The 21,010-nt window shown below is 36.9% G+C and overlaps 2 protein-coding genes across 2 annotated transcripts; both read right to left on the reverse strand.

Moving 5' to 3' along the window:
- Positions 1 to 391: 391 nt before the first annotated feature.
- LOC117921681 (ABC transporter G family member 42-like) lies at positions 392 to 9,161 on the reverse strand. The gene is made up of 22 exons (XM_034839634.1): positions 8,711 to 9,161; positions 7,063 to 7,272; positions 6,892 to 6,976; positions 6,646 to 6,805; positions 6,238 to 6,314; positions 6,075 to 6,128; positions 5,897 to 5,987; positions 5,488 to 5,789; positions 4,677 to 5,272; positions 4,434 to 4,594; positions 4,205 to 4,314; positions 3,960 to 4,113; positions 3,745 to 3,852; positions 3,517 to 3,650; positions 3,097 to 3,429; positions 2,726 to 3,016; positions 2,548 to 2,631; positions 2,326 to 2,459; positions 2,023 to 2,250; positions 1,232 to 1,403; positions 898 to 1,152; positions 392 to 762 (listed from the first exon to the last, which is right to left on the reverse strand). The coding sequence occupies exons 1-22, from the start codon at positions 9,013 to 9,015 to the stop codon at positions 490 to 492; spliced, it is 4,317 nt and encodes a 1,438-aa protein (XP_034695525.1). The 5' UTR covers positions 9,016 to 9,161; the 3' UTR covers positions 392 to 489.
- Positions 9,162 to 9,834: 673 nt separating this feature from the next.
- On the reverse strand, positions 9,835 to 18,792 carry LOC117921630 (ABC transporter G family member 29-like). The gene is made up of 22 exons (XM_034839578.1): positions 18,613 to 18,792; positions 17,963 to 18,359; positions 16,962 to 17,171; positions 16,781 to 16,865; positions 16,492 to 16,651; positions 16,265 to 16,395; positions 15,784 to 15,874; positions 14,856 to 15,157; positions 14,042 to 14,640; positions 13,682 to 13,842; positions 13,487 to 13,596; positions 13,239 to 13,392; positions 12,995 to 13,150; positions 12,702 to 12,889; positions 12,247 to 12,579; positions 11,851 to 12,141; positions 11,683 to 11,766; positions 11,467 to 11,600; positions 11,150 to 11,377; positions 10,879 to 11,050; positions 10,488 to 10,742; positions 9,835 to 10,386 (listed from the first exon to the last, which is right to left on the reverse strand). The coding sequence occupies exons 2-22, from the start codon at positions 18,325 to 18,327 to the stop codon at positions 10,114 to 10,116; spliced, it is 4,482 nt and encodes a 1,493-aa protein (XP_034695469.1). The 5' UTR covers positions 18,328 to 18,359; positions 18,613 to 18,792; the 3' UTR covers positions 9,835 to 10,113.
- Positions 18,793 to 21,010: the final 2,218 nt, after the last annotated feature.

A 21,010-nucleotide genomic window follows, 5' to 3' on the forward strand; every position in this document is an offset into this window, starting at 1 on the left:
TATTTTAAAAGAAGAACAGTAGAATGACAATGAATGGATATGGCGCATGAAATTGACGCCTACAGTAGTGGAAGAGAAAACGCGTGGCCTGCAGTGGATGTGATAAAGAATTCAGACAGTGGGCCACCGGCCACCAAGGCCCATGGGCTAGTGCACTCCACACGCTTTCTTCAGACATCTCCCTTTCACCTGTCTACATTTGTGCACACCCTCTTTATTTTTTTTTCCATTTCCTCTAATAAATTTTTTTTGTGGTGGAATTAATTTTCATAAATATGAATAAATAAACAGACTTTCAGAAAATAGCTTCAATATATCAAGAATGTGAAAATTTATTTATTTTTAAATAATTAGATATATAATTAAAATTAAAAAAAAAACTCTACTCCTATACAAATAAGAAATTATGACTATGATACCTTAATGCATTAATTTTCTCTCAAAATATTTACAAAAAAATCAGTCATCCCTGTATTTATAGCTCTTCAGCTACCTCCGTTGGAAGTTCAATTTCTGGATGCAGACCCCAAACAAGAAGGCAAAGAAGACAGCAAAGCCTACCAAAATGCCAGCAACTGCCCCCATGAAATCCAGATCATACCCAAAGTGGCTTTCCACATACCATTTGATGCTTGGGCTTGGCTCAATCCCAGCCACGTTGATGGTCTCCTCCATGTCCCCATACTGTGACACAATCAATCCGTATACTGTCCACGCCACTGGGCATATCCAATAGTACCATACCCACCACTTGGGAATTCTCTGAAGTTTTGAAAATCAATTGAATTTGTCAGTATATTCTTCAGTGATTTTTAATCTCAAAAACATCTTGTAATGGAAATGGTACTTAGAAAGGTTAGAATCGCTTCCTAAAATCATATTCAATCGGATACTTACAGGTCTGGGGATGAAGAAGCCTGAGAAGAGGGTGAAGAGTGAAACAAAAGCTGAAGCTACTATGGATGCTTCTTCATGATTTGCTGTGATGGAAACTGTCATCATTCCGTAGTATGTGAAGTAGAGGAAGGAGAAGAAGGTGATGAAGAGGAACCAGAAGAACTTTGCCAGTGTCCATTGGAAGCATGCCAGGGCATACACTATGACTGAATAGTATGTGGCTTGAACGAAAACATATGGTATTTCAGCTACCACCTGAGAAAAAGATTAACCAAAACTGCTTAAATTATGGGAGAGATAATATTTTAGAATCCTAATTTATGATCCATGGTACCTGTGCAATGGCATATGGGAAAGCATGGTACATTCCAGCTGCTCTTTCTCGATAGAACACGGTTCGTTCGATGGCTACAATTGGCTGTACTGTCATGCAGTTGTTTACTCCGACAAACATGACAGACATGTACATTGCTCCAATGACCATTGTTAGGTCAGTTGCATTCTCCCTGGCCCAAGAAAAATTGTCAAAATATTATGTGGGATCAAGCTTGAATTCAGCTGAGTATTCACTGGAGACGAGGGGGGAAATTGAGTTTTTCTAGCAAGAATCAAGGGTGATAACTCGTGTTGATGCATCGTGTTTGTGTCGTATAAAAAACCTTACTCACTTGATTAAATAGGTCAACCCAAATACGACATAAGTAATAATCTAATTAGAAGTATAAACCCATATGAGCTAATTACGAGACAAGTAATACGTAATATAACCCATTTAATAATTAGGTCATATTTGATAATCCTATCGAGTTAGATTTTATTTGGGTCTGTATGATTAACTTCCTAATATGATATGTGTATGATTTAATGGACATATTTATTCAAAAAGAAATTTTAAATGAGTGTGGGTAAAATAAGTTATGGTTATTATAAATAGGATAATTTAGATCAAATTCGTGTTATAAAGGTTGATCCAAAACAATATGTTTATTAAGTGGTTATGCACGTCGACACAAATTTGTTCTCTGTGATTATACTTCATCCAAATCCACCATAAAACATGTCAAGTTTGAGTCGTATCTGTGAATTGTACCAAATTTAACAGGCCTAGTAGGAATAGACACTGACCTTTTAGTGCCAACATGCCAGAAGATGGTGCCAACCACAAGAGCAGCTGCAAAGCTGAAGAAGTAGCGAACAAGATTGTACTCAGGACTTCTCCAGTAGGTCCACCATTGCTTCCAGAGGCAGGATTTGAACTGCCCCCATGTAGACTGAGAGTACTGTGTGGGAAAGTAGAGGTCCTCTGCTCCCTCTGGTGGCTTGCTCAACTCCTTTACTTGGGCTTTGTTCTCTCTGCTTATGGACTGAACGTGTTAGAATTTCGTAGCCCCAGTGAGTGTTATGACTTTATATATATTTCATACTTACTGATATTGGGGTGATTTTATGAAGTAGTCTGCAAAATTGATTCCAAGTTGGACTTCAGCTGAGGCTGAGCTCACTTCCAGCATCCATGCCGCTGGATTGTATTTTTCCTTGATTTTCAGGACACCGGGAATTGCCTGCAATATGTGAGTAACAATGGAATCAAATGTGTTTTTTTGGTTCATTTTATGTAGTAAGAACAGAGGAAGGTTCGGTTCCACAGACCTCAAAATATTCGATAATCTTATGAGAATTCTGACCCAATGGTCCTGAGTAGATTAGCTCTCCTCCTGTCTTCATTAGTAGCAGCTGATGAAAAGTAACATGAGAGATTCTGTATTATTGCCATTGAAGCCTTTGAGAAAATATAGAAATCGGTTATGGAGATGGTATTGGTCATTACCTCATCAAAGGCTTCAAAGATATCGATACTGGGCTGATGGATTGTGCAGACAACAGTTCTTCCAGTGTCCACTGTGTTCCTCACCGTCCTCATCACAATAGCTGCTGCCCTTGCATCAAGGCCAGAGGTTGGTTCATCCATAAAGATGATTGAAGGATTAGCAACAAGTTCCACAGCTATTGTGAGCCTCTTCCTCTGTTCTGTTGATAAACCTGTGACTCCTGGAAGCCCCACTAGTGCATATTTTATGCTGCTGAGCTCGACTAGCTCCATCACTTCATTCACAAAAATCTAAACAGAAAATTCAATTCAAATTTTGTGTCATTTTGGAGTTTAGTATCAGGATAGATATGGTAAATTGATATTCTCACCATCTTTTCTTTGTCAGGAACTTCTTTAGGGAGCCTTAGGAAAGCTGAGTAGATCAAAGATTCAATAACAGTGACTTGGGGAGAGTGGATATCATTCTGCTCACAGTAACTGGAAATTCTTGCAAAAGTTTCTTGTTTCTTGGGGAACCCAGATATTCTAATGTCCCCTTCAATGTAACCCCCGGTTTTTCTTCCTGCTAGAACATCCATCAGCGTTGTCTTTCCAGCTCCACTAACTCCCATCAGTGCAGTAAGGACTCCTGGCCTGAATGTTCCTGTCACTTCCCGAAGCAACTGCAGCCTGTGCTCTGTCACTCCTTGGCTCTTCATTTCCTGGTAGAATCAGCCCAGTTGGGTTATTCAACTAGCTAACTTTCTAAATCAAAGTCATGATGTTTCTCTAGATTTCTAAAAACACACCTTGGGCATGTCCACATAGTAATTTACATTGTCAAAGGACATGGATAGAGGTAAAAATGGAAGAATCATTCCTCTCTTAATGCCTGTTTTCTTAGGACTGTGTTGGCTACTCACTTGCTGCTTCTCCAATTCTCCTGAAAGATTCAACCCCATGTCAAAAACATAAAAAACCTGAAAAACTCCCAATCTTTAGTTTCTCCAAATTGGCCATGTTTCTGAAGTTCTTACTTGTATTGGATGAAGAATGTCTCTTTGACATTGTTGTTTGGTCTCCCTGGTTGGGTTCCTGTTCTTTTGCAGCTTCTTCAGATATTATAGCCTGTGGCTTCCCAAGAGCTATTTCAAAGAAGAAGAGACAGTATCAGAAAAGAAAACTTATCCTCTAAACAAATAAAGTCCTGGATTCAATCTTCAGATACAGAAATAACATTCTTTGAACTTACGATTCAGGTACATAAGCGAGAAGGTGAAGAGAATGTTGAAGAGAATGGTGAACCCCAAAAGACAAGCAGCTCCAATCCAGTACCAGTAGCTCTCTGAGTCCACATCCACATTGTCTAGAACTGCTACACCCAGCAGAGTAGAATTGTCCGGCCCCTGCATTGTAATTGTGAAATAAATACTTCAGTTCTTCCTTTTCAGTTTCTTTGGTGGACTTAGAATGGAATAAAAAGGCAAAACAACCTACCAGTTTCTTCATCCACCTTGGAGAAAGCATTTCATTGATAGTCATGGCCTTGAAACCATAAGATAGGGGTGAAATCCAGTGCCCCCAGTTCCACCATTTAGGAATTTCATCTGCCCATCAGCACAAAATTTTCTGTTAGGCCTCGCGTATGAGACTTTTCAAGTATAAAATTCAGAATCCCCACTTGAGAAAGAACCAAAGTGAATGTTTTTCTCTGAGAAAGACCAACCTAGAGGAAGGATAAAACCGCTAAGCAAGAAAACAATGAAAAGAACAAGCGCTCCACCAGTGTGGGCAACAATCATACTCCTGCACACTCCCCCTATGAGTCTAAATACCCCAGAAGCCATTTGCTGAATCAGAAATATCATCAGCATCTGCTTGAAAAACCTGAAAAAATGGTGCACAATAAGATAGATTTTTGGCGATTTCAACCCATATAAAACAGTACCATGGCAATCTTAGTTCTTACCTGCTAGTCTCAGGAGCATATCCTATGGTGTAATACACTATGACTGTCCAAATTACAGACTCCACGACCGATATGGGGATTCGGAGAAGACAACTCGGGAGGGTGAAAGCCCATGCAGGGTAGAAAAGAAGGTCTCTATGCTTGTAAAACACGGGGAGCCTCGCGATGGTGAGGGAAAGCTCGGCAAAACCATTGAACATGTTGATGATGATGGAAAATATGATTGCACCTATATAGAGTGGACCATCATCGTATGAGACATCAAGTGTGGTTCTGAGGAAGACTGTTGAAACGATGAAGGCAACGATGATGAGCTGAATGCCCTTGAAGATGTACACAAATGAGGTTCTCTTTAGCAGAAGCCACTCCTTATCAAAGGATGTTTTGAGAAGCTGCATTTTTGGGATAGTGCATTTTTTGAAGACAAGGGCTGATTTGTGACATTGGCTCTTGTCATAGGGGAGCTTGAGGTCGTCCTCCAGCTGCAACCCGACATGGAAGGCCTTGAACAGAGTGGCGAATTCGGTGACTGATACGTATCGATAGGGCTCGGTGGAATCTGCCCAGTACTGCTCTTGATCCTTCTTTGAGGTAACCTGTGGCCACAGCAGATCACAAGCAAGTGTCACAGAAAGGAAGAAAAGGCTGGTACCAAAAGTAATATATACTAAAAGGGATTTTGACAAGGGAAAAGTATGTTTTGCTTTCTAGTACAAATTATTACCCTAAATAAATTCTATTTTTGCTTTGAAAAGCATGGAAAACACTTTCCAAATGGGACGTAATGACAATGTGTTCAGCGCTGACCAACCTCTTGCAAGAAGTCCGCAGTGCCCTTTCTCTCAGGGCACTGGAACCCACAATTCTGGAAGAAGTGGAGTACGTGCTCCCTTGGGCCCTGGTACACAATCTGACCCTCCGATAGGAGAATAACATCATCAAAGAGATTGAACGTCTCAGGATCAGGCTGTAGCAGAGACATAAATACAGTAGAGTTAGTGAAGTGTGCGATCTGCTGCATGCATCTCACTATTTGCAGAGTCGTGGAGCTGTCCAGGCCCGTCGATATCTCATCCATCAACAGAAACTTTGCAGGTCCCACTATCATCTCCCCTACATTCAAAAATTAGGAACCCAATTTTATTATTATTTTTTTTAGTAAAAATCATTAAATTTTTATAAGAAATATTCAAAAAAAGAAAAAAAAAGGGAGAATTAACCTGATGTTACTCTCTTCTTTTGTCCACCAGAAATTCCTCGCATCATCTCATTTCCAACCAGCGTGTCCTTACATACATCCAGCCCTAATATCTGTTCCATGCCACATTTTTTTAAGGGATTGATCCAAATTTAAATAGAAATAAAAAATACCAAAAAATGCCAGTTATAATAATTTACCTTGAGAATGTAGTCCGTAATGACACTGCTTTCATCTCCTTCCATTGCGCATGCCTGAATATTAAGCATTATGGGAAAAATAATTTAAATAATAAGCGTTACAAAATTTTTATTTTTAAAATATTTTTACCACCTTATAATAATTTTTAAAATAAGAATTTACCTTCAAGAAAAGATCTACGTCTGTGTCGGTAAATATTCCAGTCTCCTCTTCTTTCTTCACAAGCTCAGTCAAGAGTTCTGAATTTGAAAATGGTCTAAATTAGATCAATTATCAATAAAAGTGAATTTAGTCCTAATTTAAAATGAATTATGTGATATTTCACATCGGATAGGGGAGAAAGTTATTACGACTATATGAACTCCTCTTAACTTTATATAGATGTTTTAAAGCTATTAGGACCCCTTTGGACCCATAATATATGATATATATACAATTGGATATTGATCGTTATAAATAGTATTATAGTCAATTCTTGACCTAGATGTTCCTATAAGGATGTCTTCCAGAAATGCTTTAAAGTCGTGAGGAACTTAGAGTAGACAATATCTTACATTAACTAATAATTACCTCGTCGAGAACCAATGCCTTGAAATCTTGTTGAATAATCTAAAGTTTCTCTAACGGTAAGCTCTCCAAGATGAACATTATTTTGGCTAATGTATGCAGATGTCTTTTGTGGCACGAATTCATTGAAATTGTACCCATTGTAAGTGATTTCTCCATTGACCTAATCACAAAGAAATTAAATAAAATTTTAGTAACTTAATAATATTAATTTATGAGTACCATGGTATAAATTAAACGTTGGGAAACCTTTAAGCTTTGATCCAACATTCCGGCCAGCGCCAACAGAAGGGTTGTTTTGCCGGACGATGGGGGCCCTAACAAAAGAGTCATCCTGTATATATTTCAAATAAAATGATCAATAAATCAAGATGAATTTTTAAATTAATTTTCGGTAATTTTATAATTCTATATTATCACCTGGATGGCTTTATGATTGAAGAGATGTCTCTGAGAATAGTGTGGTTGGTTCTCTTGGCCAGAATGATTCCAAACAGACCAAGAGCTGATTCAAGCATGTTACGAGCAGTGTTTGTTAAAGTTGGAAGAGCTCTTGTTCCAACGTAGCAGTCAGCTTCCACTCTTAGCCCCTCGATTCTAACTTCAACTTTTGGGAGTTCCACTCCAACCCTACACCACCAAAACAAAATTTTTTTTAAAAAAGAAAATAAATAAATAAATGTGTTTGATAATAATTAAATGAATTGAAAAGGAAAAGATTTGTTTGATAATTGGTTTTTAAAATAGTTTTAAAAAATAAGGTCCTATTTAGCAATTGTTTTTGAAATTAGGAAAATATATTTGAAAACCGATAACTATTTTTTGAAAATAAAAAATAAAAAATAAAAAATAAGGTGTTTTTAGAAAATCTCTTTTAATTATTTTGTAGGACTATTTAAAAAAATAATTATATAAATATATAAAATAATTAAAAATAAAACACTAAAGATAAAAATTATTTTAAAATATTAAAAATAAATTTAAAACATTTTAAATTTTAAAACAAATTTTGTTTTTTTATAAAACATCAATAACAACTTTCAAAAACTGTTATTAAAAAACAATTATCAAATAAGTCCTAAACAGTTCTATGTTTTTGTTTATTTGAGAATTTGAAACATTCTAAATCGATAGTTGTATTTTCAAATATTTTTTAAGAATAAATTTTATATTTAGGTACTTAATTTCATTTATATTTCCACACCTAGTTTTTAAAATAATAAAATGTTTTGAATGAATATAGGATCCTATTTGGCAATTGGAAAAGTTCTTATTTTCTCTAACAAAAAAAGGGGGAAACATATTTGACAACGAGATATCAAAAAACAATTTTTTTTTTAAACAAAAAAATGGGTGTTTTCAACCGTTTTTACTTATGTTTTGAAAACTATTTTAAAAATAATTATGGATAATGATTGAAAATAAAAATTAAAAATATTTCAAATTTATAAACAAACTTTTGTTTTATAAAACATTAAAAAACAATTTTCAAAAATAAATTTTAAAAAATATTTTTAAAACTGTTTTAGAAAACACTTTTCAAACAAACCCTAATATTTTTAGAACAATTTTCCCAAAATTGTATTAATTTTTTTGTATTCTAAGTTCCTTGTTCTTGATACCTCTAGGGTTTTAACTTTAGGCATATACATCAAAACCTCTTGATACCTTCAAGGGTTTAACTTTAGCCATACATATCAAAACCCCCTAAGATTGATAGTGCCACATTGAACAAAAATTGTAAAATATATGCTTTTTCAATTTTAAAATGTAAGTGTTAAATTCTAAAAACTAAAATAAAAAATAAAAATAAAAAATTAAAGAGAGTGTGGCTTGGAAATAATTGAAAAAATAATTTTGCATATCCCAAAACTTGTCTTCTTCTCAGAAAGCATCAATGAAGGAAAAGGCTCCGCAAATGTTTTCCTAAGACTATGGTGGTGGTGCGTGAGGCAGAGAGCTCTTAAAATTATTAGTGATGATGAAAGAGATGGACAAAGAGAATGAGACAAATATTAAATCCTGATGAAAAGAAAAAAAGATGAAAAATTTAAAAATCAAAACTTACCTATCAAAACGATTTCTGAGTCTCTGCAGGAACTTCTCATTATCATCATCAGCAACCTTAAAATTCCTGTGAATGAAGTTCTCTCTGTCACTCTCATCAAGCTTTCCAACATCAACCTCCTTGTAGACCACTCTACCACTTTTCTCTTCACTCTCCCCCTCCACCACACTCTTCAGTATACTGGTTCTTAGTCTATCATATGTTGGCAGCTTCTCTAAAGCACCCCATCTCACAGCCTCTTCCTCATCTTTCTCCGGAAAAGAAGTGGGAGGCTGGCTTTCTGCACCGCCATTGATAGTGTCCATGGCGGTCTGGCTCGTGGAGATATGAGAACCCTAGGCTTTTGAGATTCTTATAGATTATGAAGCTACGTACGAGAATAAAGTTTAGAAGGATTAGAACTTCGAAATTATTAAATTAAAGTACAAAATAAAATATATGGGAGAGAAGAGAGAAGTTTAAAGTGGATTGGATTGGGTGTAGATTAATTATATACTAAGTGTTGAAGGTCATATATAATGTTATACGGAGGGAACCTCTTTCGTATGGGAGTCTAATGCGGAACATGCAAAGAGGGTGGGTGATAGACTTGTGATCCATGTGGGTTTCATGAGTCCAATCCAAAATACCCATTTGATCCAATCACTCAAGCCCGGCCCATTTATAGTTTTAATAGTTTGTACACATAAATTTCTTTCAACAAAAAATATGTGGTGAAATTGAATTTTGATTAATTTAAAGAGGTATAATCTTTATTTTGATCACCCGATAATGAATCTTATCTTGTGCCCTTGACTCTCGTTCATCAAGTATACAAATGCTTAATAGTGGATTCAAAATGCCTTTAATTTAATCATTGAATTTTTGAATTTGGTATTTGAATCTGAGAAGTTGATCTTTAAATCTTTAAAAATTTTAATAGTTTCACCAAAGTGAAACTTTGATCGGTCTGTTTGGATTTCAAGAAAACAAGGAAAAAGGGAAGGGAAGCATTTTCCTTCCCCTTTGCCCTTTTGTCATTGAGAAACAATTCTTAAAAGGAAGATAAAACTACATTTCTTTTTCAAATGAAAGATTACAAGAAAAGTAAAACATCCAAAGCAAAAAGAACAAACAAAAAGCAATTTGATGTTAACAACACAACAAATCTCATTAAGTAAACAAGATCCAAGAACTCTTTACATTTACCAGATTTATATATCTACTAAACATCAAAATTGATTCACTAAAATTTCCTTCATTATCTTCTACTCATTTAATATATATGTATAGTGTATCCATGCTCAGAACCTAATACAATTGCCACCATTTTCCAAGAGGTGGGATGGCTTCAATTACATATATATTTACAACAATCACCTTTACTGCAAAAAACCCAGCTTGAAGAAGCATCTTGTTCACTTCTATCTCATCTGGAAGTTCAATGTCTTGATGCAGTAGGCATACATGAAGGCAAAGAATACCCCAAAACCAACCAAAACTACAGCAACTGGCGCCATGAAGTTTGGATCATAACCAAAATGGTTTTGTACATACCACTTAATGGTTGGATCAGGTGACATCCCTGCGACCTTGATTGTGTCCTCCAAGTCTCCATATTGCGATACGATCAGCCCGTAAACTGTCCATGCTACTGGGCAAATCCAATAGTACCAGATCCACCACTTGGGAATTTTCTGAAATTTTAAACATTAATGGCGATTTGAGTTAGTTTGTAGTGGATGAGGTTGGTTGGAAGGCATGAAAGTGGCTATGCCACTGAGGAAAATGAACTTACTGGTCTGGGGATGAAGAAGCCTGAGAAAAGATTGAAGACTGCATAGAAAGCTGCTGCAAATATGGATGCTACTTGGTGGTTTGGTGTGATGGAAACAGTCATCATTCCATAGTATGTGAAGTACAGGAAGGAGAAGAAGCTGACGAAGAAGAACCAGAAGAATTTAGCCGCTGTCCATTGGAAGCTCACCAAGGCATACACTATAAGTGAATAGTATGCGGTTTGAACAAACACATATGGTATTTCAGCAACCACCTGGGCCATGGCATACCACCAAAATAGATTATATGAGACTTCATCAAGTGTAGAAAGTGTGGCTGAATTTGAAGCAAATTTACAGAAATGAACTGGTTATTATCACTCATGTTGCTTAAATAGGCCATTTCCTCACCTGGGCCATGGCATATGGCATGGCAGAGTACATCCCAGCAGCTCTTTCACGATAGAACACGGTTCTTTCAACCGCTACAATTGGTTGGACTGTTGAGCAGTTGTTGATACCAACAAACAGGACTGCAGCATACATGGCACCAATGATCATAGTCAAATCATTTGTGTTCTCCCTGAAACATAGCAGAAATGTTGTAAGACTTTCAGTACTGTTTCTGAAAAATTCAAATAGATGGGTTGAAGAATCTGAGTAGGAAGAAGGATTGACAGACCTTTTGGTGCCAACTTTCCAGAAAATTGTCCCAACCAGGAGGGCAGCAGCTAAGGTGAAGGAGAACCGGACAAGGTTGTAGTCAGGACTTCTCCAGTAAGTCCACCACTGCTTCCAAATGCATGATTTGAATTGTCCCCATATGGACTGAGAATACTGTGTGAGGAAGTAGAGATCCTTTGCCCCTGGTGGTGGGGTGCTCAACTCCTTCACCAGAGCCTTGTTTCTCCTGCTCATATAGCCATATATGTCAGCTCAAAGCCCAAAACTTCACCATCTCAGAAGAATTTTGATATATAGTAATATGTTTTGACTTACTGGTACAGGGATGATGATTTGTAGTGCTCAGCAAAGTCCATTTCAAGCCTAATCTCAGCAGCAATTGAGCTCACTTCCAGCATCCATGTTGCTGGGTTATACTTTTCTTTAATTTTCGGGACTTGGGGAATCGCCTGCGATAAAATAACAATGGTGGGATCAGATTAGACCATTCTCCTCCTTTTGAAAGGACTGGGTTTCAGGAAAATGAGGTACCTCAAAGTATTCAATGATCTTGTGGGAATTTCGGCCCAGAGGTCCTGAATATATCACTTGCCCTCCTCTCTTCATCAGTAGCAGCTGATGAACAATACCATCGGTGTGAGAGACAGCACAATATAAAACATGATTGAGAAAAGTTGTGACCAATTTCATGATATCTACCTCATCGAAGGCTTCGAAGATATCTATGCTTGGCTGATGGATTGTGCAGACAACAGTTCTTCCAGTGTCCACTGTGTTCCTCACTGTCCTCATAACAATGGCAGCTGCCCTCGCGTCAAGACCCGAAGTTGGTTCATCCATGAAAATGATTGAGGGATTGGCAACAAGTTCCACTGCTATTGTCAATCTCTTCCTCTGTTCTGTTGATAAACCTGTGATTCCTGGAAGCCCAACTATGGCATCCTTGAGGTTGTCCAGCTCAACCAGTTCCATCACTTCATCTACAAAAATCTGAAAGAGAAAAAAAAAAAAAAAAAAAATCTTTTAGCACTCAAAATGACTACCTCATAATCAATTTAGAAGAAGCTATACTAGTTCTAAGTTCCAACTCATTACCATTTTTTCTTCCTTGCTGACTTCTTTAGGGAGTCGGAGAAAAGCTGAGAAAATCAAGGATTCTCGGACAGTTACTTGTGGGGAGTGGATATCACTTTGTTCACAGTATCCAGAAATTCTAGCAAAGGTTTCTTGTTTCTTAGGGAATCCAGAAATTCTGATATCTCCTTCAATGTAGCCACCGGTTTTTCTTCCTGCAAGCACATCCATCAGTGTTGTCTTTCCTGCCCCACTGACTCCCATCAGTGCAGTGAGGACTCCAGGCCTGAATGCACCCGTTACATCCCGAAGTAATTGGAGCCTGTCCTCTGTCACTCCTTGCTCCTTCATTTCCTGTTATGATCAACAGGGTTAGTTATTTGGCGGTTAAGTTAGTTGGCCTTCACAGTCTAAAATTCTCCATTTGAAATCCATGTTATGTAGGTAGTAACACCAACAAAGGAAGGGATTCTTACTGGTGGCATGTCCACATAGTAGTTCACATTGTCAAAGGACATGGCGAGGGGAGTGAAGGGAAGGACCATTCCTCTTTTGGGAGCAACCCCATTTGCGGCCTCCAGGGATTCATTACCACTCCTACTCATTCCGTTGCCGTTGGATAAACTGCTCAACCGACTGTTCATTCTCCTGATAGCCATTTCTCCTGAAAGATTTCACCCCATGTATGTAAATAACCAGAAAATTGTTTCACTGGCTAGTGATGATCGGAAGTGTTGATATGGGTTAATTTTATTTTCATGTTCCTTACTTGAATTGTTCCCATCAGAAGAAGACAATGAGCGGGGGATGGAATCTCTTTTTGTACTGTTTCTCCTGAGTCTGGGCTCTTCTTTGGATTCCTCTTGCTCAGCTTCAATCTCAGTTGCTGTTTCTTCTGACATTATGGCCTGTCGATTTCCGAAGGCTGTGACAGATTTGAAAAACTAGTTACCTCAATGAAGAGAATGGAAAATAGATACAAGTCCTCCTTGGAAAAGATTGTTAGAACTTACGATTTAGGTACATAAGCGAGAAGGTGAAGAGGACATTGAAGAGAATGGCGAACCCCAGAAGAGCTGCTGCCCCAATCCAAAACCAGTTCTTATCATGGAAAACATCAAAAGCGTCTAGCACTGAGTCTCCCAATCTGGTAGAATTATCCGAAGCCTGTACATGAAAACTTGTTTTAGTCCATTAATGGAACTCTTATGCTTTTGATCTTCTTCTCTGATAATTGATGCATATTGTATAAAGAGCTTACCCGTTTGTTCATCCATCTGGGAGCATACAACTCATTTACAGCAAGGGCATTGAAACCATATGTCAATGGGGAAGACCAATAACCCCATATCCACCACTTTGGGATTTCGCCTGTGAGGAATGAAGCATTTCTCAGTTAATCAATCAAAGTTGAACTTTCATAGTAATCATATAGGATCTAGTTTAATATACTAACCATAAGGAACAATGAAACCTCCAAGCAAGAAGACAAGGAGGAGAGTCAGAGCTCCACCAGTGTTGGCAATGATCATAGTCCTGCAGACTCCAGCAATGAGCCTAAAAAGCCCAGCAGCCATTTGTTGGATCAGAAACACCACCAGTAGTTGCTTGAAGAACCTGCAAAATTGGTACACATAAGTTCAAATCACACGCTAGGATTTGATTTAAACTTTTTGGGTTGTTTGGTTGATGAGAAAATGAAGGAAATTTTGTACCCAAGACATGCACCGTGACCAAGGGCCAAGACTTATCCATCCTACATCAACTACAAAGGCTGTGAAAAGTAATGAATTAGTTCTGATTCAACTGAGGTTACCTGCTAGCTTCAGGAGCAAATCCAATGGTGTAATAAGTTATGACCATCCAAACAATGGACTCAAAAATCGATATCGGGATTCGGAGCAGAAAAGTTGGGAGTGTGTAGACCCAAGCTGGATGGAAGAGAAGGTCTCTCTGCTTGTAAAACACTGGGAGCCTCACAATAGTGAGTGAGAGCTCAGAAAAACCATTGAACATGTTGATGATCATGGAGAATAGAAGTGCACCAACATATAATGCACCATCTGCTTCATTCCTTGTATGCATTTTTGTCCTTAAAAACACTGTGGATGCGATGAGTGCCACTATGATAATCTGGACAGTCTTGAAAACATATACAAAGGCGTTTCTCTTGATCAGTAGCCATTCCTTGTCAAATGAGGTCTTGAGAAGCTCCATTTTTGGGACAGAGTATTTCTTGAACACTAGAGCTGCTTGATGGCTCTGGGACCTGTCATAGGGGATCGAGAGCTCATTCTCAAGCCTCATTCCCACATGGAAGCTCTTGAACCGGTTTGCAAACTCCGAGACTGGTATGTATCTGTATGGCTTGCTTTTGTCTGCCCAGTACTGCTCTTGATCCTTCCTTGAGGTAACCTGTGACAATTCCATTATTTGCATACATCAATATTGGGCCTCAATTGGGCTGATGACTGAAACAAAGTGGGCTCATTACTACTCAAGGCCACAAACTTTTTAGTGGGCTTTTATGGGCCTGGGCCATCTTGGGCCAAGGTAAGGCCCATTAGTTCTCTAGCTATAATGTGTGCCACACCCTACCATATCAAAGTAAAATTATGATGAATTTATACCTCTTGCAAGAAATCAGCAGTCCCTTTTCGCTCTGGGCACCGGAATCCACAGCTCTCAAAGAACTCAAGGATGTGCGCTCGTGGGCCCTGATAGACGATCTGGCCTTCCGATAAGAGAATAATATCATCGAAGAGATCGAACGTCTCAGGGGCAGGCTGGAGTAGGGACATCAAGATGGTGGCCTCAGTTAAATGGACAATCTGCTGCAAGCACTTCACAATCTGAAATGTAGTAGAGCTGTCCAGCCCAGTTGATATCTCGTCCATAAACAGCGTTTTTGTAGGCCCAACAATCATCTCTCCTGCATTATCCAAATCAGCCCAAAGTCAGGCCCATTATAGGTCAACCTTGTCCATCATGCAATGCTATCATCATTTGATCGATACAAAATCATCAGACTAAATTATCATTTTTTTTATCCTTCCTAATTTCAAAAACAATCAACATGAATAAAGTCCCACCGGCCTAGATTTTGACACAAATATAACATATATATTATGGTGTCACGTAAAGGTTGAAAGGCCACCCAAAAATGATGTGGTGTGTTGACCCAAGACCATTTTCCTAATGATGAGTGCTTGAAATGTGAATTTGTGCCCTTCTTTTTTTTGCTTTGTAATGAAGTGAAGAAGTGTATGATGACACTCTATGGGTGCAGCAGCTTCCATGAGAGAAGAGAGCGTCGGTGGGACTCAGTTGCAGGATTTAGTCAACAACTAAATAACCCTCTTCTTTGAACTTCAGTTTTTTGGAACAGTGACAACCCATGCCCCACATGCTGAGTTGGTAAGCAAATTGAGTTACAAGTTAGGCAAACGCCAGCAGTCTACATCAAATACCCTAAAGTTTGACATATTAAAAGTCATACTGATATGGAAATCATACTTAAACTTTCTTCTTGATATGAAAAGGAAAAAGAAAACTAACCAGTGGTTACTCGCTTCTTTTGGCCTCCGGATATGCCGCGCTGCATCTCATCTCCAACCATGGTGTCCTGACATATATCAAGCCCTAGTATCTGTTCCATTTCACAGTTACCATTATTTAGTTTTAGAAAATGTATAATATTTCACTAATGGAAAAGCATTGAGGGTCATTTTTTAGGGGAGTTGGTGGCCAACTATAAAGAATAGAAAAGGGAGCCCAAGGGGTCCCCCCCACCCAATATCTCAACCATGAGTGCAGTGGGACAACAATAGAGTTGGTGGAGAGGAAAAGTTTGACAAAAACAAAATGAAATAGCTCAGAAAAGGGGACTTGGTGTTGATTTTTCAACACCTTCCGGCCCTATGGGGTAAAGGAATGTTGAAATCATTTCATTTAGAAAGGGTCCATGTAGGCTTCTCCCACCAACCACACTTCTCTTGCAGAATCATTCATGGCTAGCTGTGGAATATTTCCAACTCACCCTTAGAGTGTAGTCAGTAATGAGACTGCTCTCCACTCCTTCCATTGCAGTTGCCTTCATGAAAAGATCAACCTCTGCCTCTGGGACTATGCCTGCCTCCTTCTCCCTTCTTGCAAGCTCAGTCAGCAGCTCTACAATGTCAAACAATTCAATCAAACACTTCAGAAAAAAAAAAAAATATTACCAGTAATCAACTTGTTAACAAGTGTTAATCATCGCTTAATTACCGTATCGAGTCCCGACTCCTTGGCATCTAGCCGAGAAATCTAGGGTTTCTTTGACAGTCATTTCTCCTATGTGAACATCATTTTGGCTAATGTATGCCGATGTCTTCTGTGGCACAAATTCATTGAGCCTATGCCCATTATAAGTCACTTCCCCTCTGACCTGTTCCATGCAAATTAATTACTATTATAAGATGAGTAGTTAATATTATATCATATTATATACTTTTAGACTTACCAAACCAGCTAATTTTTTATAAGATGTGAGCCCATGCAAAATATGAAAACTGACCTTTAAGCTGGAGTCCAATTTTCCGGCTAAGGCCAGCAGTAGTGTCGTCTTCCCAGAGGATGGTGGGCCTAACAGAAGAGTCATCCTATAACCAAAATAAATAAATAATTAAGATTATTGATAGTCTATAAAAGTCATTGTTCATTGAAATTACTTCCAATCATTAAGGGTATGAATTAACCTTGACGGTTTAACAATGCCCGAGGCATCTTTTAGGATGGTAAGTTTTGTTTGCTTGGCTAATCTGATCCCGAGTAGCCCCAGACCCGTCTCGGCGATGTTTAAGGCCGCGTTTGGAAGGGTTGGAAGAGCTCGGGTGCCAATGTAGCAGTCGGCTTCGATCGTCAAATGCTCGAACCTAACTTCCACTGTTGGGAGTCGAATTCCCACCCTGTAAATCACAATTAAAGTAGATTAATAACAACTTAATTACGTTTGATCAGAAACAAGTTCTTGACTCAGTTGAGTTGACTCAACTCGGTTCAATTCCAAGTTCCAACTGGGTCTAAATGAAATAGTAAACAGGGCAGGTATGATTCCTCTCGATGAAAATGGAGGAAAATTCTTTGTTTGGTCTGTTTGGCCTGTTCTCTGATGAGAAAAACGAGGGACCAATTCTGGCCGGTGGCCTAGTTCAGAAGAACCATTCTACAATGAAAATCTAATCAATATAAAAATTAATAAAATAAATAAAATAAAATTGGACGAAGGAGAGACGGAGTCAATTATTTTCCACCACAAGGAAGCTACTTTTCGTCATGCCTTAAAATATATCATCACTAAGAAAGTGACTTCTCTTTCCGGAAACTTAGTGCTGCATTTGGTGGCTGCATCTTAAAAACAAAATTTCTTAGAAGGATATGGGTGTTTGAAATTTTCTTTTCCTTGATTCTTTAAATGTGCGTTTGGTAAGTGGGAATATGAAAAGAAAATTTAATGAGTGTTTGAAATTTTCTTTTCCTTGATTCTTTAATAGTGTGTTTGGTAAGTAGGAATATGAATAGAAAGTTCAATCTCCACTTTTAACCAATGGGGGGTTTTGATTTCTACTTTATTGTTTTTTATTAAGTAATTTAGACATAATAGTAAATAAAAAATAAATGAATTCTCACAAATATTCCCTAAATGAAAATTCTGAAAAGATTAAAATGTTATCAGAGATTAATAGAAGAGAAAGCGTACTTATCAATACGATTTCTGAACTTCTTCAAGAACTTCTCATTGTCTTCTTCTGCAACCTTGAAAAGTCTGTCGATGAAGTTTTGTCGATCATTGATGTCGAGTTTTCTCACGTCGACTTCCTTGTGCACCACTCTGTTGCCTTGGTTGTTGTGATCGTTGTCCTCGAAAGATTTTATTATACTTGTTCTTAATCGATCGTAGGTCGGCAGCTTCTCCAGAGCAGCCCATCTTAGAGCCTCTTCGTCGTCGTCGAGGTTGCTCCGGCGAGAACGCCGGGAAGCTGAGAACACATCCTCCACACCCCAACTCCCTCTGCTCCTGCTCCGGCTTACTCGTCTTCCAGAACCGAATCTCTCCAAATCCATTGTCGTCTTCTTCTAACGTCTAAACCAATGGACTTGAACAAGATAAGAAAATGACATCCATTAGAAGAACGTGAAAGAAAATGGACGAGGAAAGTTTGAGAAAACAAACAGCTCCGTTGGGCTCGACCCAGTTCAGTTTTTCAGCTCAGCTGAATTGGGTTCTTCATTTTTTCAAGAAAAACAGAAAAGACAAAATAAGCACGATTGCGTGCTGGTTTCTTTCCTTGTACTTTCCTTGTTTTCTTGGCAAACAAACAGGGCAACAACCAAGAAAATGACACTTACTTAGTGTGGTTTCTTGAATCACAGAAGAGACAAAGCTGGATTCCGATCTTGTAGGATGAGAAAGAAGTTGGTTTTCTCTTTTCTGGAGTTGTAAAGACTGTATTTCCTCCTTCCCAAACTCTTGAAAATGTCCCTCTCTTCTTCTCTTCTTGTAAAGAGAGAGCTCAGTGGGGAGTCCATTTCCTAAGGAAACTTTCTGCCTATATATAGACTATTGTATAGAGACATAGAGAGAGAGAGAGAGAGATTATAAAATTTTGGATATGTGTGGACCAGGTTTTAATTGATTAAAAACGAAAAATAGAGAAAAAAAAAAGGTTTTGTTTTAAATTTTTTAATTATAATTATTAATTGATTTTGGAAAAAAAAATAAAATTGATTTCTTGGCTGGGTTCGAAGAATTCAAAGGTGGTGGGCTGGTGGGTTTCCTCAATTCTGATGGGTTGTCGACAGAGAAAAAGTCAACAGTACAGGTAACTACTGTTTGGCGGGCTGTACTCCCACACGTGCCAAAAAGAAATAATTCCGCCACCCCTCTTTGAACAAAGCGAGTGGCAACCTTGAAGGTATCTTTCCAATATTTGAAAATGCTTATTTACAAAAAAATAAAATAAAAATAATCAATTATTTTTATAAAAAATTATATAAGTGGGAAAAAATGGTATTTAAATTCATTTCCATCTTGAAAAATTTTGAAATATTTAAGGAGAAATGGAGAAAATAAAAGAAATGAAAGACTAAAAAGTAGAAGTTTTTTTTTAAATAAAATTCATTTTAATAATTTTTTTTCTTTTTTTTTTTTGTCCGGTGAATATATAACTTAAAGAAAAGTGGACTAATCTAATCAATTTTATTCGCACAATGGAACAGTCGTTGGTTTATTTCTCCATCAAATTAAATTGGATCCATTGACATACATTTAGTAGAAATTAAACCTAAGAATTCATCAATTATAAGTTGGCGGCTTTAATAGTATAAATATTTGAAATAAATGTAAATATGTTTAATAATTTTATTCCCTTATTTTATAAGATGGATGCATTCTTAAAATTCATCTTGGGTCATTTTCTTTTTCTTTTTAAATATAGAATTTGAAATGATCTAAGTACAACTCTATAAACTATTCTAAGTAAGAACCAGGAACTCAATTTGTTTGAATATGATTAGGTCATACAAATCAAGCTAAATATTAATTAATTTCTATGTTTGATAAGGATGCATTGAATTCAAAATCTTAGCCTAGCCTCATTCTTAGCTCAATCTTAATATTTACATAAATGCAAATTAATAAATACTCATTCTTATTTCTTTTTGAACAACAACCAAAAAATCCTACTTTTAAATGTCCTTTCTTTCTCGTGAAAACATCGATACCATTTAGGTAGGATTTTTAAAAAGATTCCGAGAGTTGTATTTAAAAACAGTTTTTTATTTTTTAGAACCAAAAAAATTAAAAAACACGTTTGGTAAAAACTGTTTTTTATCAGAGTATTTTTAAATAACATATTTTAGTTGTTTTTTTATTTGTTTTATTAGAATTGTTTTAAAAAATAATTATACATGATTAAAAAAATTATAAGTATGAAAAATATTAAAAATAAGTTTTTAAACAAATTTTTGTTTTCCAAAATATTAAAAAACGGTTCTAAAAAACTATTTTTCATAATTATTTTTAAAAATATTTATCAAATATGGTCTAAATAGTTTTTTTTTTTTTTTTTTTTATCAATCTCGAGGAAACATTGAACTCAAAATCTTCTGTCAAAGCTTAATTTTGATTAGTTTTTAATCTTTTTAGATTATGAGATAAAATTTTTGTGTGGAGAAATTAACATTTGTATGAAATTATTTTTAAAAAATTTATATAAGAAGGAACCCATATTTTAAGAAAAGGTCGGTTGTCATAATCTAATCCAAATCCAATTAAATCTAATCAACTGTATTGAGTTTGAAAAGAGTTGGCATGAGAATAAGTAGGTGGCTAAATTGTCTCTAGTTAAGGTTATAATAGTAAATAGGCCGTTGGGTTGGTGAAATTGTATATTTATAGGTGCGTTTCAGGGTCTGAAGTCTGAAGCCTGAATACTCGGGCCACGCGTATTCGTCTTCGTTAGAGATTAAAATAAAATTATTAATTTTTTACCTAGTCTTTGATAAATATTTATATTTAGTATACGAATCTGGTTAGAGTACAGAATCGGCGTTAAAACAAAAACAAAAACAAAAACAAAAAAAAACAAAAGCAAATTATAATCTATCAGGTCTGCAAATTGACCTCATTGGTTTATATTCAACTGGCATTATCTTCCTTTTATTACTTTATATTTTGATATTATCATTTGTTTATACATTGTCGCTTTTGTGTTCATAAGCTTTGAAAGCGAGAATAAGTAAGAAA

The sequence above is a fragment of the Vitis riparia genome, chromosome 9 (assembly GCF_004353265.1).
Source record: "Vitis riparia cultivar Riparia Gloire de Montpellier isolate 1030 chromosome 9, EGFV_Vit.rip_1.0, whole genome shotgun sequence".
Lineage (NCBI taxonomy): Eukaryota > Viridiplantae > Streptophyta > Magnoliopsida > Vitales > Vitaceae > Vitis > Vitis riparia.

Bases quoted from the DNA above. Each gene is read 5' to 3' on its own strand.
- LOC117921681 (XM_034839634.1), bottom strand. From the start codon at position 9,015: ATGGACACTATCAATGGCGGTGCAGAAAGCCAGCCTCCCACTTCTTTT. The intron at 6,806-6,891 runs GTTTCCCAACGT...CTTTGTGATTAG, and splicing joins TGTTGGATCAAAGCTTAAAG to GTCAATGGAGAAATCACTTA. The intron at 1,404-2,022 runs GTCAGTGTCTAT...TTCTTGGGCCAG, and splicing joins TGGCATGTTGGCACTAAAAG to GGAGAATGCAACTGACCTAA.
- LOC117921630 (XM_034839578.1), bottom strand. From the start codon at position 18,327: ATGGATTTGGAGAGATTCGGTTCTGGAAGACGAGTAAGCCGGAGCAGG. The intron at 16,396-16,491 runs GTAATTAAGCGA...TTGACATTGTAG, and splicing joins AGGAGTCGGGACTCGATACG to AGCTGCTGACTGAGCTTGCA. The intron at 13,843-14,041 runs GTAACCTCAGTT...CCAATTTTGCAG, and splicing joins TTTGCTCCTGAAGCTAGCAG to GTTCTTCAAGCAACTACTGG.